We start from the raw sequence: 15,834 nt of genomic DNA, 5'->3' as shown, positions 1-15,834 counted from the left end.
GTGTTCTTGCTATAGTCTCAAAGATAAAGGAATGAAAAGCTATGGTCCTTTACAAAGGAGTACAGTATAGTGAAGATAAAACCATGAAAAAATGATGATGATATAGTGCAGGGATGCCATCAAAGATGTATAAACAAGGTGACGTCATTTTTAAAGAGTAAGCACTATTAGCAGAGAAGGCTCCTCAGAGGAAATAATGCATAAACAACTGGGACTTGCAGTTTGAAGAAAAAAGAGAAGATAAAAGGGAAAAAGGTCTATCGGGCAATGGAAAAGCAGGTACGAAGAGGGTTAGACGATGTAGCCCATTCCGAGAATGCAGATGCATGAGTCAGTCTATACAACAGATGGGGGTTTGAAGGACAGAGGGGTGACGTTCCACCCAACAAGCTGGTTCTGAGGGAGCCAAAGGGTTGATGTGGACTTCCCAGGATTCCTCATTCTAGGAGTGGGGAGTGCCAGGAGGATTCTATAGTCAATCTGTCATTAAGTGTTATTATTTCATACATTTGTTTTCAACTTCCCTAGAAAACAGGAACCACTAATAGTTTCTGAATCCCTCTCTGAACCAAGAAGTCACTTCAATTTTAAGATTGTTTTAACATCTAAGAAAAGAAGTGATGACTATTTTCAACATCTACAGACACTACATCTAAGTTATCTTTTATTTCATTTAGGCTTATCTGAACCAAGTCTGCCTTGACAATACTAATGAAGGGAACACATTTTAAAATATGATATGACCTTTTCCTTATAAAATTTACTTTCCCTAAAAAACAATGGAGTGAATACGCATAGCAGATTACCTTTTAAAGAAAGTGTTTGTTTCCTGTGAAATCTGAAAAGGAATGGAGCAGTGTAACAGACAAAAGGTGTGACACCACCTTCCACACTCTCAGTTCTTTCAGCTTTATTTATATCTTCAAATCCCTGTACAGATGCTAGATCTTTATCCATTCTTTCTTTATCCAAAGTTACAGAGTCTCGGGAAGTGCCTTCTAGGTCTCTTTCATGTTCACTCTCCAGTTTTGCTTCACTGCGTTTTATAGACTCCATTTGAGAACAACTCTCGAAAGTTCTGTCTCTGTCTCTGTCCCTTTCCATGGAATCAGAAATCAGTCGCTCTCTTTCCCTGTCCAAAGGCTCTCCTTTTGTCTCGTTCTCTCTCTCGTTCCCGTAGTCTATCTCGGTTCTCTGTTTCCGTGGACCAATCTTTATCAGCATCTCGATCCCATTCTCTCTGCCTTGTATCTCTCCTCTCTCTCTCCCGCTCTCTCTCGTGCTCATATCGATCTCGTTCTTGAAGCCTATCTCTGCTATCAAATGACCCAGACCTTGAATGAACCTGTCGATCTGACTCAGGAGAACTTCTTCTTGAACTATGGCTTCTTGAATCCTGGCGATCTAAAATAAATATACCATAAACAGAGTTAACACGTGACAAAAAGAGCAACAAAAATACTTCATTTTAGAGTTCTTTAAGCTTACAGTTTACCTTTTTCTATATTTATTCCCAATTCTCCAAAGAACACACTTTAAGAAAAAAACTGATCTCTCAAAGTACTAATTAAAACATGTGAAAAGCACATTTCCTTGTCTATTTTCACTATAACCACAAAACATCTTCAAAGAAATAAGTACATAAAATGGTTACACATTAATAGAACCGATCACTTCATTATCAGGTCCCTTTCTATCCCCCTACTTTATTTTCTGTGGTCAAAAGAGAATGAATTGACTGCTGGGAGAGCAGAAAGGTTAAAATTTTAGGCATCAACAAGGGACTGGAGTACATTAAAGTTCTTCTACTGAGATATACTACTAAAATCTTGATATTAAGCAGATTGACATCACTGAATATACCTTTATTATAATATTGCGTGGTAACATTAGTGTGGTAACAGCTAACATTTTGGTGGGATGGTTAAGCTTCTATTTTAAGTTCCCTGAAATTAAGGCAGCACATGAAGTAACCAATTTAGCCATTTACTTTAAAATTACAATTTGTACAAAATACACTAACATAGGAAATACTGGCTAGATTATAATTCAATTATCACCTGAAGAAGTACTTCGACTGGGTTCCCCACGCTTTAACTGATCAATCCTTGATTTTCTCTCTCCTGTGATTTCCAGGCTTTTTGTTTTTTCTCTGTCTCTTGAGCCACTATGTAGTACTCTCTTTCGACTACTTTGGTCATCTCCACTTCGATGGGCAGAATCATTGGATGGGGAGCGCAGACGCCCTGATGTATAACTGCGATTACTCCGATTGCTCCCAAGGCTGCTGCTCCTCTTCTGATCCACTGGCTTGCGATGTGGTGCCTCTTCTATAGATACATGAGGTGCCTCTGCTTTTTCCGCTCGTGCTTTATGGCCTTTTCTATGTGAGTCCTTCACCGGTAAAAGCTGCACTGGTGGTACCGGTGCAGGTGGCAGATGTGCTAAAGGTGCTGGTGCAGCTGCAGTAGCGGCAAGAGTACCAGGGGCAGTGGCAGTAGCCAGAGGAGGAGGAGGAGGAGGGAGGGAAGACGGGGAAGGGGTCCTTCCAGGAGTAGCAGCTGCGGCAGCATGCTCTGTCACCTCTGCACGGTCAGGCACGTCCTCATCAGACCAGTCACTGAACGCTGTATCTTCTTTCTCTGAGGATCTCCTACAGTCGCATCCTTATCATTGGAAATTTCGACCAATTCCTCTTTGGTTGTTATAGGGGGAGTTCCTGGGGCCTCTCTTCTTCTTACTCTGCTGGACTGCTTCTTCATCGGAAATATCAGAGTCACCTCTGGATCTTTTATGTTTTTTTTCAACACTTTTCTTCTTCTGTCCTTTTTTTGGTTGAAAACACTTGACTATCTTCAGATTGCTGTCTCTGTGCTACCCTCTCTATTCCAACATCATCCTCTTTCTTTTTCTTAATAGGTTTCTTTTGAATTTTTGCTTTTTTCTTGTTTTCATCATGAGTTCCATCAGATGTGTCTCGGTCTTCAGACGGATGGTGTCCTATCATGTCTTGGGCCCGAGTCCGTGAGCTTTCTGTGATTTCCATCTGTTCTCTTTGCTTATCTACAGAAGAAACTTTCTCTTTGAGCTCTAGCTCTTCATAGCGCCTTGAACTCTCTTTTCTTTCTAGTTTCGATCTTCTTCTTTCCATCTAGCCTGCCTGTCTTCTGAAAGGTGTGATGGACTGAGAGAATGAGATTCTTGAGGTCGTACAACCTGGCTCAAGAGTCTGTGTCTTTCATCTATACAAAAAGATAAAAATAATCACACTTTCACAAGTTAACAAACATTGCATGTTATACATAAATAATAATAAACCAATCTCTGATTTTCATTTAAAACTTGTAAAAATGGCAATAACTTCAGTAAAAATAAAAATATGGTTTTACTACAAAGAGTAGGAAATGACAGCACCATTCTATTAGGTTGGTGCAAAAGTAACTGGTTTAAAAAGTTAAAAATTGCAAGAACCGCAATTACTTTTGCACCAACTACAATAAAATAACTTATTTCTAACATGTACGTTAGTCACGTAGAAGATATTCAGAGGCAGCAGAGCAAGAAAAATTTTAAATCTTAATTCATCATTTCCTACTAATGTCAAAAAATGGTCTCATGGTTACAAATGAATATGAATGAGGAGACACAGAAAATAGACTCCGCTTACTTTTATCATCTCCGCTGTTGTAGGTGTCACTGTCGGGAGAATGTTCTCGTCGGCGCTTAGGTGACTGACGAGGGCTAGGACTTCCTTCATTTCTATAGCGTTTCCTAAATTGGACAAACAAATGTAATTTATAAAACTCCAGGAGGTGATCTACCTCACCCCAACCTTATTGCACCTCACTCCACCTTACTCGACCTCACACCAACCTTATTCCAATCTCACTCTACCTTACTCCACCCTCACTCCACTTCACTCCACCTGACTCCACCTTTCTCCAATCGTATCAGTAAAAATGGTGATGATGAGGATGTTGTTAAGATTAAATGAGAAAATACATATGAAGTACTGCATTTATGAAACACTTGACAAACAACTATTTTATTAGCCTTTGAAGATTAATTTAAATTTGGTTTAAAATTATGAATAAAAACTCCAAGGTTATTAAAAAAAAAAATTCCAGGAGGTGAAAAAGAGATTTCAGTACTACAATTTTTTACTATTATTTCTTCATTATAAATAGAATGTATAATTGTAGGATAGCAAAATTGTCGAGCTGTATCATACAAAGGGTATTTAGCATCTTAACAAAATTCTTCATTTGTTAAGACCTTATAATTGTGAACTTAAAATACAAGGCAGCATATTTTCCTTTCATTATACATGTAGAATCACTCAAGTGAAAATCATTACATTTAAATACTGCAAGGTGGTAACATACAGTAAAGGAATCAATATACTAATGAACCCTTTACTAAAACTTATTTATTCATTTTACATTTTTATGATACAGAAATACCTTATGTTGGGAAGTCAAATGAAAAACATGTTGGCTTTAGAGTCAAAACGATGAGTTCAACTTATAGCCATGTTACTTATTATGCAACCTTAGGTAAATTCCTTGAAGTCATTTAACTTTAGCTTTCTCCTCTGAAAGTAGGGGGAAAAATGAGGGTCCGTATCATTTTATGTTGGTTTCCAGTTAAAATAAATATACAGCAGTTGAATAAGCTAATGTGCCATCGAAAATGTACCATAAATAATGATTGATTATATCCCCTGGATACAGAGGTATAAAATGGGCAACTATTATTTTTTTCCAGACAATTCTAAGATTTTATTATAATAAAATTGGAATACAGAAAAATGTAGAGGAAAAAGAATTAACAAGACATTAGGAGCACACTGAAAAGCATTAAATGGAACTTCTAAATTCTTTACTGAAATGTAACTTTAATAAACTGATTCACAATCAGTCTTACTTTGATTTTCTCTCATCGTGTCCATCTCTTAGATTTCTGTCTTCTCGGATATCTTCTCGCTTTTCTCTGCGGTCCTCTCGTCCTTTGTCTTTGTCTTCCCAATCCCTTTGACGCTCTCTTTCTTTATCCCCTTTCTCTTGCTCTTTCTCGTTCTCGCTCTCGCTCTCTCTCCCTATCCCGTTCTCGGTCTCTCTCCCTCTCTCTCTCTTCTCTCTCCCGTTCCCGTTCTTTTTTCCCTATCTCGTTCCCTCTCTCTTCCCTCTCTCTATCATGGTCACGATCTCTCTCTCTTTCACGGTCTCTCTCTTTTCTCTTTCTCTTTCCCTCTCTCGTCCCTCGCACGCTCTCTTTCTAGTTCTCTTCCTTCTCTCTTTCCCGATCCCGCTCACGTTCCCGCCTCTCTTTCCCGCTCTCTGTCACGTTCTCGTTCCCGATCTCTTTCTCTAGCCCTTTCATCTCTTCTATCATCCACTCTGTCTACTCTTCGTTCCTCTCTTCTTTCATCACGCTCAAGCTCGTCACTCCTTCCCTGATGTCGAATTGGTGAGCTTGGTCTTTGATCTACAATGAAAATCAAGTTTTGTCAGTGATTAATTTGACAGATAACCTATTGGTAAGACAGTATGGCAATCTCAAATTTTATCTGTGTACAGGATCACAGTGGCAATAAATACAAATCAGGTACTATCTTTACTTTTAATTCAATCATCCAATAATCACCCCTATATGCTTAAAAATATTGTTTGCTTAAAGGTTATTTTCATTTGCCTTCTAACTAACATGTTTTCTGCTCCCCATCAACTCCCACCCACCTCCCGTTGATCCACCTTTGATCTTTCTCTGCATGCTCCCTACCCTACCTCCAGCCCACTGCTCCAACCCCACTTTCTGCCATCTCTACCCTTCACCTCTGATCTTCTCTGTCCCCCCAGCAGGACCTGAGAACACTGGTGGCAAAGGATAGGGGCAGCAGGAGGTGTAGAACATTGGAGCTGAAGGAAAAAAAAATTTCCCTCGTAAGTCACACCTCTAATTTCAGGCAAAAATATATACACATCAAGTGCAGCTATTATGTGAGAAAAATATAGAACAAAACAAATATTTGTTGCTGCAATATCAGTTTATCATAGACTAGAATATTAAGGGTACTGATGCTTAGCAATCTTAAAATCAAATGTAAAAAGTATTTCATGTGATATGTATTTATAACTACTAATAAATTAAGTTTTATTTAATTATGTAACTGATTACTCAAATGAAGAGCTGTTTTCTTAAAAATATTAACGGATATCTCATCACATTATATGTATGTGTGTGTGTGTGTGTGTGTGTGTGTGTGTGTGTGTGTGTATATATATATATACGTATATATATATATATGAATTTTTTTCAATACACGAATCATATAAACAGAGAAAATAAATGCATGATGCCCCAAATGCCCAGTTGAGCAGGAAATTAGTGTGGGATTAAAAAAATGTGTAAGAAAATGGCATGAACTCTTTCATGGAGATAGTCATTTTTGAAAATTAGGTCACTGTGGTAGGATCTAGGCTACTGTGATGCTTCTACTTTCATATTATATAATAATGTTTATTGGTTAATTATAAAGGTCATACTACAATATGGCCAACAGGTTTGCAAGTGGCATATCTAACAATCAATTTATTAAGCAGAATAATTTTCGGATATTCCTGGGGAAGGGTTCAATATATTTAATAGTAATTTGAATTTCCTTTCTTACCACAGATGAAAAAGACAAGAATTACCCATATTTATTCTTTAGAGGTTATACATTGATACAGAAGTTCATAGAATTTTAATGCTAAAACTAAATCTTGTCCAGCCCTTTCCCCCTTTTCTTCTTAAAACACAGAAATTATGGTCCAGAAGTTAATTTGCCTGTCACAGAGATGGTAAATACATTAGGACATTAGGACTAGAAGTCAGTTCTCTTAAATGCTTTTTTACTTTTGCTGAAGCCAACTTAAATTTAAAATGGTTCTACTGTACTACACTTTAAATTCTCAGAATGGTATATGACTGTTTGAATTCCTGGTTTGGGGGTCATATTAATGTCACAATGATTACAAAAGAAGCCAAAACAAATTCAATACTGCAACTTACAGTAATTCCTACTTGAAATATCTGATTGTAGCAAAGTCAGGGGGAAAGACTGACTACTCACTCTTTTTTGACATATAAAAACTCTGTATTTCCAACAAAATGACAATGTTCCTTACTTCAAAGAAAACAGAAACTGTAAAAACACCTTTCGAATATGTCTAAACTATCTTCTCTGTCTTTCACTTAAAATGTGTTCTTTGAAGATGTGCTTCTCTTCATGTATTTCCTTATCTTAATGAATGACATACCTATTCGTGAAAGCTGGAAATCTCTGAGTTATCCAAGTCCTATCATATTCAAGTACCATTAATTTACTCTTAAAATATGTCTGTCTGTCTTCCACTTCCTCTCTCCATCTCTACAGTTAATATTATTATCTCAAAGTTCGGTCAGTTCTTAGATGTCTATGTCATCAACAGTCTAACTAGTTGGTATCCTTGTCTTCAGTCTTTCCCCAGACTCTCTTATACTTTTTTGATGAAAACTTTGTTTTTCCAGCTGCTTAAAAGCAGTTATCTTATAAGTAGTGAAAAGGCAATTAAATTCAAAAACTTCAGCTTGACTTAGAGGCCTGAAAACCTGGCCAATCGACTCTCATCAATCCTTTTTCTAAGCTTCTTTCCTTTTCTAACAATCTAACAATTATAGCATACCTCTACTCCAATCTCCTAATTCTTTACTACTTCAAAACATGTATCTTTCAGTCTGTGTGTCTTTACATACTGTACCCTCTCCCTGCAAAGTGTTTCTTCCATCGTTTCTCTGGCAAACTCTTACCCTTCACGCCTTAATTCAGAAGTCCCCTCTTTAGGAAGCTTTTTGGATTTCCACAGAATCCTGTTTGCTCCTTTGTCTTCTCACAGAACTTTATATAATAGTAGCATTTATCACACTTTGTCTATTTGTACCCTAATTATCCTGTGAAGATTTAAATTCCTGAGCACAGAACAATGTACCTAGGCACATCTCTACCCTCACCTTCTATTAATTTCCCTATTGGTCACCATATCCTAGTCACGTGGGTCTTTTTTCAAACTCTAGGACATATTAAGACATTTCCCATCGCTGGGAATTGGCACATACTCTTTCCTCTGCACGGAATGTTCTTACCCTCAATCTCTGCAATGCTAACTTCTTCCCTTGCATTTATTATGCCTCTGCATAAATGTCATTTCCTCAAATTTTTCAGAAATACTCTATCTAGCTAAAGAAGGTCCTTACCTTATCCTTTATTTCCATCTGGGTCCCTTGTTTGTTTCCTTGATAGCACTCAATAATTATTTCTTTTTTTTTTGGGGGGGGGAGTGGTAATCTTCCTCCCTATTAAGTTCTATAAGCACAAGGACTATTATACTCCAACAACCTAGCAAAGTGCGTGGGGACTCAGTAAACATTTGTAGAATATTATCATTAACCTCAAAAATATATTTCTATTCCAATCATACAACTGATATTTATTGAAGTTGGTATAGTAAAGTAAAATAGAAAGAGAACAGGACTTGCAGATGACTGCAAGTCGTCTGAATTCCAGCTCTGGAACTTATTTCTCTGTAATATTGAAAAAATCACTACCTTTCTCTTAGCTCAAACCATTCAAATATGAAGCATGTATTTCCTTATCAAACCTACATTCACAGGGACATTGTTAAGATAAAAGGATTTTAAAGGAATATATATATATATATATATATATATATATATATATATATATATTCTTTGACTTAATACCCTTTACAATATTAAGTCGGAGTATGTATATAAAGCAACTATCACAGTTTTTGGTAACTCAATGTATGTGTTGAACTAAATATAAGATTAAAGCCAAACACTATTACTGAATTAAGGCACGACATGAGAAAAATCTGAGCTAAGATATGAAACTAAAACAACAACAACAACAACAAAAACAAATATAAAAAAAGCATTACCAGGATATGGTGTTAAAGAGAGTAAAGAAAGGTGAATTAGCATTCAGGAAAAAATAATTTCAGATGTGAGCAAAGAGTATATAAACACCAGCTTTATCTGTAACTAAAGAAATCATACACATCTTGTAACCAAAATGCATGAGGCTTACCCCAACAAACTCAACCCAACCAACTCTGATCTCATCCACATCTCTCATCTCAACTATACTCCCCAAAGTACTTTGTGCTTAGAGACTTCATTCCTCCCATTACTGCTCCTATCAAGATACATACACCATTACCGCTTTGATTCAGCTCACTATGAAGTATGAACATTCAATTCCCTACTCCCTTAAGTTTCATAGTTTATTAATCTCAGCATTATAACAAACGTTATTTTAGTAACTAGCCAAAGTTAGTAAGACCTTCATAAAATCTTAAGTGTTTAAGGCCCTAATATGTACGGGCATTAAAAGCTTGTTAAAGAAAGTACTCATCACCCTTCTTAAATGTCTTCTAGTAATCTTGCTTCAAAATTGATTTAAGAGGTCATTTGATAAAGTAACAGAAAACAAGATACAAAATTAGCTAAAGCTAGCATTACATATTCTCTGGAAGGAACATGAATAAAATATTTCTCCAAACAATCCCCAGCCATATCATTATCATTTTTTTCTTGTTTCTCTCTGGCATTCTTTACAAGACTGTTTATCATAGGTAGTGAGTGAGTGGCCAGGATACTCACACGAGAAAGTTTAAGTATCTCCTGAATTTGAAATGCCTGGCACAGCCCGCAAGCATCTACATTTTTTAAAAGGTTGTGAGCTACTTGGTTAAGGGGACAGACTTACAACAGGGCACCTCAGTTCTTACAGTATGCAAGTACCTATTACGTCAGTATCTAAACTATTGCCAATAGGTACTGGTAGCTAGCTATTTACATTCTCTCCCCTAAACTAAGTAAACAAGAAAGAGTGAATACAATAGTTTTAAATGTGTCAACAAGCAAAACTATTAAAAGACATATAAAAAAGTAAATGAATAAGTTTTAAAGAAACAATTCTTCCAATGTTGGTCACCATTTAGTAATATTCCATTTGACAAACCTCTCTCTCTGTTGTCACGACGGTCTCTCTCTCCATGTCGTCTCTCAAAGGAAGAATCCCTTGTTTGGTCTCTGCTGTCTCTCTCAGGATATCTGTCTCTTTCAGGGTAGCTACTTCGAGTTTCCCAGCTGTCATGATAGTTGCTACTACTACTGTGACTGTCAATTTGAGAACTTCTTGTGCCTCGACTTCCTAAACAAAGAATATTCACACAAATGTTTAAACATAGGCATTTTATTCAACAAGTTTCATCAATCATAATCTTTTCTCCCCAAAAATATACAGATAAAAGGTGTTTGTTTTTATTCCAATGTGTGCTAATCATTGCTGAAAAGAATATTAAATGTTGGATCAGAACACCTAAGTTGTCTAATGACTGACTTGGGTAAGCTAAGCCCCAGTTACCTCTATCTATAAAAAAGGTCACATAATGGAATCATAAAGCAATAAGACTCATTTCAATTAACCTCCCAAAAAAACAAAACAAAAATAAAAACTACTGACTCATATCTAATTTACAGAAAGATTATGAAAATAATGAAAAATGTGGATATATATTATTGCTTTGATTACAGTTTACAGTGAAAACATTCCAATACAGAATGAAGGCACTTTGTTGAAATTAAGTGGTGCCTGAAAATTTTCATTAAAAAGTGTGAGAAATGAATGTTCATAGAAACTTTATTTGTAATAGCCCCAAACTAGAAAGGACCCAAATGTCTTCCAATGGGTAAATGGTTAAACAAACTGTGGTACATTCAAATCATGGAATACAACAAGAGACAAACTTTTGATACAACTTGGATGAACCTCAAGGAGATTATGGTGAATGAGAAAGCCAATTTCAACAGGATACATATAGTGTGATTCTACTTATGTAACATTCGTGAAACAACAATTATAAGAGGACATACTAGTTGCCAGAGATCAGGGACAGGGAAGGGGAGTTAGGTTATGGCTAGAAAGGGGTAACACAGGGAGTCTTGTGATGGTATGTATAGCAGAGTATCTTGATTGTGGTGATGGTACTGCAAGGCTACACAGCCACTAAGGAAAACAGTATGGAGGTTCCTAAAAAAATTAAAAATAAAAGTATCATTGATGCAGCAATCCCACTTCTGAGTGTATATCCAAAGGAACTTGAAATCAGGATCTGGGAGAGACAACTGCACTATCATGTTCATGACAGGATTACTCACAATAGCCAACACACAGAGGCAACCTAAATGTCTATTGACAGGTGAATTGATAAAGAAAATATGGTACATACATATAATGAAATATTATTCAGCCTTAAAAAAAGGAAATCCTGCCATTGGAGACAACATAGATGAACCTGGAGGACATTATGCTTAGTGAGATAAGTCAGACATAGAAGGACAAATACTACGTGATAGCACTTATATATGAAATCTAAAATAGTCAAACTCAGAAGCAGAACGTAGAATGGTTGCCAAGGGCTGGAGGGAGAGGGAAACAGGGAGGTATTAGTCAAAGTGTGCAAAGTTTCAGTTGTACAAGATGAATAGTCCTAGATATATACTGTATGGTACAGTGCCTACAGTTAGTGATGATGTACTATAAACGCAAAAATTTGTAAGAGGCTAGATCTTAAGTGTTCTCATCACACACAAATCATAATAAATAAAGAGAGAAGGAGGAAATTATTTTTTGCAGGTGATAGGTATGTTTATGGCATATATTGTGGTATATATTTATCTCCAAGCTCATCAAGTTATATATATTAAATGCGTGCATGTCAATTTTGTATGTCAATCATACCTTAATAAAGTAGTTTACAAAAATTCATAGAGCTATATATACACACACATAAACACACCCCTTACCCACAACAGGCTGTGAGCCCTCAGAGAATTACAGTATAATTCTAAATACTGTAACAGGGTATTTTAATAATCAAAACATATATAAAGAATACTTTAGCAATTAAAGACCAGAAAAAAGACATGTTAAACTTAAAAACAAAGTCACATATAATATCTAGGAATAAAAAGGTTAAATGTTGGATTAGATGCTGCTAAGAGAAAATTAGTAAAAAAAAAAAAAAAAAAAAAAAAAGTCTAAGGATACAACCCAGAAAGCGAAGAGAGAGAGAACAAGATGAAAAATCTGAAAGGAGAACAGGAGTTCAGAATCAAGGAAAATACTATGAGAAGATTCAACATATGTCTTACATATATCTAAATATATACTGTTTAGAGTCATATTTAAAACAAAAAGATATAAAGAGATCGAAAGGATGGAAAAAGATATGTCAAACAAACACTAACCGAAAGAAATCTATGAGTAAAATAACCTTCAAGAACAAAAAAGCAGTATTAGTAATAAAGAGGGTCATTCTGTGATGATAAAAGAATAATCTGACTTACGTGTGCCTAATAGCAAAGCTTCAAAATATTCAAAGCAAAACTGGATCGAATTATACACAATTGACAAATTCACAATGAATAGTGGAAGATTTAACTCACATCTCTGTATGTTAGAAAAAGACAAAAAATTAAGTGTAGACCTGAAAGCATAGTTAACAAATTTGATCTTAGGGACACACTTTGTATCCAATCATTACAAGCATATGCAGAACATTTATAAAAACTGACGGCTACGCCACAAAGTAAGTCTTAACAAATACAATGGCCAAAGAACTGACTTCAAAGAGTCTTTTCTGACAACAATTAAAATTGGGGGAAGGGATTTATTTAAAAAAGCATGACTGGAAATTTAAAATCCTATTTCTACATAACTCATTAAGTCCAAGAAGAAATCATATTAACACTTAGAAAGTGTTTAGAATGGTTATTAATATAACTATCACACATTTCACAACAAAGTGAAATATAAGGGTAGAAATTAATGAAATAGAAGAGATACAAAAGAAAACAAAACCAAAGATTAGTTCTTTAAAAAGAATCAAAATGGACAAGCCAAGATGGAACAAGAAATAAAAAAAATAAGGGAATGTAATTATAGATGTAACAGAGATTAAAAAAAAAGAAATTTAGGAACATCTTTTTATCAAAAATTTGAAAACAATTCCCTGGAAAAATGTAACTTGCTATACTGCTTCAAGAAAAAACAGCAATCTTAATTAGTACAATAATCTAAATGTGTAACTTGTAGAGAAAGTCAGTTGGTAGTAAAAGCTGTACACATCAGAAAATTGAGAAACAAGGCTTAAGACAAATGTTACCTACTGTCAAAGAAAAGATAACTAATCATATATAAATTGTGCCAGAGAACAGAGAAAGAAGCAACAATTCCCAACACATTTTATATGACTAGTATAACTGATCTCCAAACCAAACAAGGACAATAAAAAAAGGAACTACACAGTCAGTGGTACACCAGAACTTGTTCACACTGGCTCGACAGAGCCAATTGTGCACATCTCTCCATATTGAGTGACATGTTAGTACTCGAAATCTTCTAAGGCAGGAGTATTTATACCATGGAAATTGGCAAAAGTTACAAGTGAGGTATGAATAGTTGTTAAATATTTACCATAATACCACTAATTATATGTCAATATAATTAAAAACATGGATGCGTAAATGAAAATTAAAATTTAAACCCATTCTATAACTTGTAAAAAATAAAAAATAGCATTTACCTTAGTAATGCAATAGTTCTAAAATTTTAAAAATACATTGACGTAAGTTAACAAGGTAAAAGAGATAAACTGTATCAAACTATATGATCGTCTCAAGATACAGAAAAACCAGTCATGACAAATGCTGTTAGATAAGTTGGGAAATTAGGAGACATCTTTAACACAATAAAAATAATCTGCTAGAAAAACCACAACGCTTAGTGGTGAAATGCCAGCCTTTAAAATTTCAAACAAAGCAAAGTCCATTCTATTACTATATAGAACACTATGACGAAAGAGTTGCTCAGCAAGGAATCAACAGTAAATAAATAAAAATCAGAAAGGAAGAGACAAACCTAAACCTGTCTGTTCCCAGACATAAATTTTTAAGAGAATCTAATTAGATCTACAAGAAAATACAGCAACATCACAATGTAAGATTAATTTACAAACATCAATTACCATTTCCATACACCAGCAATAAGCATAAGAAAATGAAATATTTTAAAAGATATCATTTAGTGACACCTGTACATAGTTATTCACTGAAACACTGCTCAAAAACAAAAAGAGACTAGAACATCTAAATATCCATCAGTGTAGGACTTACTACTTTATGGTATATCCTGCAACAGACACTAGACACCAGACGAGGAAGGTAGCTATTTTTCCAACTGACTACTATGGAATGATCTCCAAGATACTTTTTAAAGTGAAAACAGCAGGGTCTAGGGCACTAAATAGTTAATTTTTTAAAATAAACGTGTTTTTTTAATTACATTAGTAAAACCAGAGGAGAAAATGAATGGATACCCATATTTGCTTGTGAAGAATATTTCTGGAAAGGGTACAAATAAATTTCGCAAAAGGAGGAACCAGGTTGGGGTAGATGGAAGGCTTTTCACAATCTATATCCATATCTATATCTATCTCGTTTTGTACCTTTGAAATTTTGAACCATGTGAATGCATTATTTATAAAAAGAATTTTTAAAGTACCATTTACAATAGAAACAAAAATGCTACCTAGGAATAAAACATGTACCAGACCTTAATATAAAAAGTTACAAATTCATCAATTTAATGCATTTGAAATAAAGATTTAACCGTTTTTCATTAATTTTTTTTAAAAGAACAACTCATTTTGAAATGTATATGAAAAGCAAAGGGCCAAGAAAAGCCAAGACAACTATAAAGGAGAAGGTGATGGGGTCTTAGCTTAATGTAAAGCTGTAATATGGACCAAGACAGACCAGCAGCTCGATGGAAAGAGTAAGTGGTCAGACTGTACAGCAGTGTTTGTGGGGAGGAAATAGAAAGGGGGAGAGGAAGAGAGAGACCAAAGGTAATTTAGTCCAAGCAGTTTGGAGATAGTCAAATACATGTAGGTAGGTAGTTATTGGGTATGGCAAATGCTTTTTAAAGGGGAAGGGAAGAAAAATGGCTCAAGACCCCAATAATGTGATGATTTGAAGTCAGCACAAATACTGAAGAATTAAACAAACCAGCCATTTCTGTTATCATCAATTTTGAAAGTTTACCATTTTAATTTCACTTTAACGATCACTTTATTGTATATACAGAGGGTGCCAAAACAATGTATACACATTTTAAGAAAGGAAAAAACTGTATTTAAATTGTAATTCTCAATATATATCGATAACAAAAGATGAATACAAGTCATGTGTATACATTGTTTTGGCACACCCAGTATATATACACATGTGCATACCGGGGGTATGCATTTTAAGAGATGGTCAACATTGCTCAAGCAGTGATTCGCCATAATCAGAAGTGTCTGGAAGCTGATGGTGACCACTCTGAGCACCTCTTGTAAGTGCAGAAGTCAAACGTGACTTGTATTCCTCTTTTGTTATCGGTATATACTGAGTATTACAATTAATAGTTTTTTTCTTTCTTAAAATGTGTATACATTTTTTTGGCACCCTCTGTATATATGTGTGTATGTGTATGTGTACATACACACATATATATCTGTTTATTAAAAATTATTTCCTATGACTCTACTTTTTTGCCTGATAGTAATTTTCTTAGTGTTCCACATTAATTAAGATTGAAGGCATGACTGGATATATAATTCAACTAGGAACTAGAGAGTCTAGGTCAGGCCCCTCTTATCTTTTGCTACTTTAGCTCATAAT

At 35.1% G+C, this 15,834-nt stretch overlaps 1 protein-coding gene across 1 annotated transcript in view; it reads right to left on the bottom strand.

Annotated features, from left to right (window-relative positions):
* Positions 1 to 15,834, bottom strand: part of ZC3H13 (zinc finger CCCH-type containing 13) — a 96,971-nt gene that overhangs the window by 16,008 nt on the left and 65,129 nt on the right. The window contains 14 exon segments of the mRNA XM_033104166.1: positions 885 to 1,143; positions 1,145 to 1,404; positions 2,061 to 2,394; positions 2,396 to 2,454; positions 2,457 to 2,642; positions 2,645 to 2,717; positions 2,719 to 2,835; positions 2,837 to 3,129; positions 3,132 to 3,242; positions 3,668 to 3,771; positions 4,927 to 5,054; positions 5,056 to 5,322; positions 5,324 to 5,487; positions 10,067 to 10,258. Of these exon segments, the coding sequence (XP_032960057.1) occupies positions 885 to 1,143; positions 1,145 to 1,404; positions 2,061 to 2,394; positions 2,396 to 2,454; positions 2,457 to 2,642; positions 2,645 to 2,717; positions 2,719 to 2,835; positions 2,837 to 3,129; positions 3,132 to 3,242; positions 3,668 to 3,771; positions 4,927 to 5,054; positions 5,056 to 5,322; positions 5,324 to 5,487; positions 10,067 to 10,258 (2,547 nt within the window).

Source organism: Rhinolophus ferrumequinum, chromosome 4, assembly GCF_004115265.2.
Source record: "Rhinolophus ferrumequinum isolate MPI-CBG mRhiFer1 chromosome 4, mRhiFer1_v1.p, whole genome shotgun sequence".
Taxonomy (NCBI): domain Eukaryota; kingdom Metazoa; phylum Chordata; class Mammalia; order Chiroptera; family Rhinolophidae; genus Rhinolophus; species Rhinolophus ferrumequinum.
This window is presented reverse-complemented; position numbering and strand designations above follow the sequence as displayed.